Source organism: Lipotes vexillifer, unplaced genomic scaffold (genome assembly GCF_000442215.2).
Source record: "Lipotes vexillifer unplaced genomic scaffold, Lipotes_vexillifer_v1.1 scaffold1115, whole genome shotgun sequence".
Classification (NCBI taxonomy): domain Eukaryota; kingdom Metazoa; phylum Chordata; class Mammalia; order Artiodactyla; family Lipotidae; genus Lipotes; species Lipotes vexillifer.
In genome coordinates, this window is record NW_006792080.1 from 1893935 (window position 1) to 1896437 (window position 2503).

Below are 2503 nucleotides of genomic sequence, written 5' to 3' on the forward strand. Positions count from 1 at the left end.
CCCCCTGTATGCATAAATGAAAATAAGAGATAACATTATCTCACAGCCAACTAAACAATCTCGCATCAGAAATCTACAAGACAAAACTCTAAATCTGAGGTTCTGGACATGGGGCAATTCTGACACCGTCACCTTCACTTCACCAAGCCCGGGGGTGAGGGCTGGCCCACTGGCATCGAGTGGGTATATCGAATGGGTATTTGGCAATGTCAAGAGACATTTTTGGTTATGGTGACCTAGGTAAAACTGGCATCTACTGGGTAGAGGCCAGTGACGCTGCTAAACATTCTACACCGCACAGGTCAGCTTCCCACAACAACTATCCCACTTAAAATGTCAAGAGTGACAAGGCTGAGAAATCATGCTCGTACAAATTCCACTGATCACCTTTAACCTGAGTGTGTTCAATGGACAATTGTAAACCAAACCCAAATAGAGGGCTGCCCCATACTGGGAGCAATGAATAGAAAGCGGCTTCTAAGCCAAAATACTGAAAATATTGCTCAATATTAGTCATCTTTTCCTCTACCCTCTTGGACTTGTAACCTGAACAGCTGGTAGCACTGAGGGTAGATAAATGAAAGAGGAAGTAATTTGCAAGTCAGTGGCTTCAAATGCAAATGTTACGATCTATACACATGCGCTGACATTGACGATACGGATTAGTGATCTGAAATAGTTCTATTTTCGTCTTACAATTTACTATTTCCGTTTTCAGATAAATGAAACCTCAAATATTTATCAAAATTAGGAAACCCCTAGCAATCTTTATAAAATTTATTAGAGATGTGGAGTCAAAACATTCCATCAGCAAACTGACACCACTGACAGAAGAGGAGGGCTATGCCGTGCTTAGGGGCTCCACCATCCCCATTCCTAGTTCCAGGAGGTATCCACTGGAGTGGGAACAGTGGACTGGACCTCGGTACCAGCTCTTCCCTCACTGACTGGGTAACCCAGCACCACTCACAATCTTTCTACACTTCTGTCTTTACATCTGTTAAAGTTTTCTTCCAGCTAACATTCATTCTATAATTTTAATGATGTGGTACAAAGAGAATCGAGGCTAAAAAATAAGAAACCTCAAACAGTTAATCCTTCTTTGTCTTCAAATTATGCCTCCCTCTGAAACGTTTTATTTTTTCCTTTCCCAGTTAAGGTTCCCCATGATATTGATTTTACTTTGATTTGCCTCTCATTAAAAAAAGTTCTTTTAGTTTCCACAAGTATGCATCCACTAAAAATGGCTCGAGAATAAACTTTCATGTAAATGGCTTCATTCAACCAAAAAGATCAAAGTCATCTGGTATTTTCTTTTTCAAAATAATCTGATCCCCATAACGGAAAAATGAATCTTTTTGACTACCATATTATCACAACAGTTCCGAAGAGTATGCAGCAGGGGTATAATCAATTGTATCAAGTGACTTAAGCATTATGGATCAGATAGAATAAAAATCCAGGATGGAAACGATCAGGATTTTAAAAAACATATCAAGGATATTTAAAATATTTAAGACATGGAAAAACTACTGATTTCTGGAATGAAGCATTTTTATTACACTGCAGGTATGCATGCATACAGACACACACTCCTTCTTTTTCAGGAGATAAAGCCAAGAACCAAAACATGATTATAAATTATCGGCCACTCCAACACTACAGAAGTAGATTCTACAAAGATAAAGAATGCAATTAAACTTCAGAACACCAAACCAAATACCTCTGTTCCTAGCTTCAGTAAAAGACAAACAAAAAGACTGAAGACGCAAGCAGAAAGAATAGAAACTTAAACGTTCAAGAAACGTCAGAGGTGTTTTTAGACTAGCTAGTCTTAGTCCTGCCCTAAGCCCAGAGATTCTGACTTCGCTGGACCCATAAAGGGCATGGAAATCCTTTTTTTTTTTTTTTTTTAAAGATAATGAAAAGTCCCTGATGATCAGTGAGGTCTGAAAGACGCTACCTTAAAGTGTTTTCAAATGCATATGAACGGGGCAGGCACCAGGGCTGGCGCGACTCGTGCAGAGCAGCACTCAGCTTGGGGCCCCAGGAACAGTGACCCGTCCCCGGAGGCCTCAGCACAGGCGCAGCGACGGGCGCAGGGCAGGTCAGCGCTCACCTTCTCTACGTGCAGCCGGGACAGGAGCACCGGGCTGCTGGACTGCGGGCTCTTGTTGTACGACGGGCAGTACCGGTCCGGGTCCCTCCACTCTGGGAGCCGCCGCTGGCCCTGCCGGTCCCGGTAGGCGCAGGCCCGGGCGAGGACCTCCTTGGGCAGGTGGCAGGACGTCCGCCCGCACATCCTCGGCGCTGCGAACACCGCGGCCCTGGACGCGAGGACGGGGTTCGAGCGCCTCATACGCGGGTCTCGGGCCTCCGCCCCCAGGGTCTCCCTCCGCGCCCCGCCCCGCCCCACCCTACCCCCACCCCAGGCCCGCGCGCCGGGCTCACAGGGTCACCTCCCGCCCCGCGGCCCGGCCGGGCGAGGAAAGGAAGCTTCTCA

At 45.9% G+C, this 2503-nt stretch overlaps 1 protein-coding gene across 1 annotated transcript in view; it reads right to left on the bottom strand.

Moving 5' to 3' along the window:
* Positions 1-2302, bottom strand: part of HMCES (5-hydroxymethylcytosine binding, ES cell specific) — a 15203-nt gene extending 12901 nt beyond the window's left edge. The window contains exon 1 of the mRNA XM_007465279.1: positions 2120-2302. Within this exon, the coding sequence (XP_007465341.1) occupies positions 2120-2302 (183 nt within the window). The remainder of the gene's footprint in view (positions 1-2119) is intronic.
* Between the last annotated feature and the right edge of the window lie 201 nt (positions 2303-2503).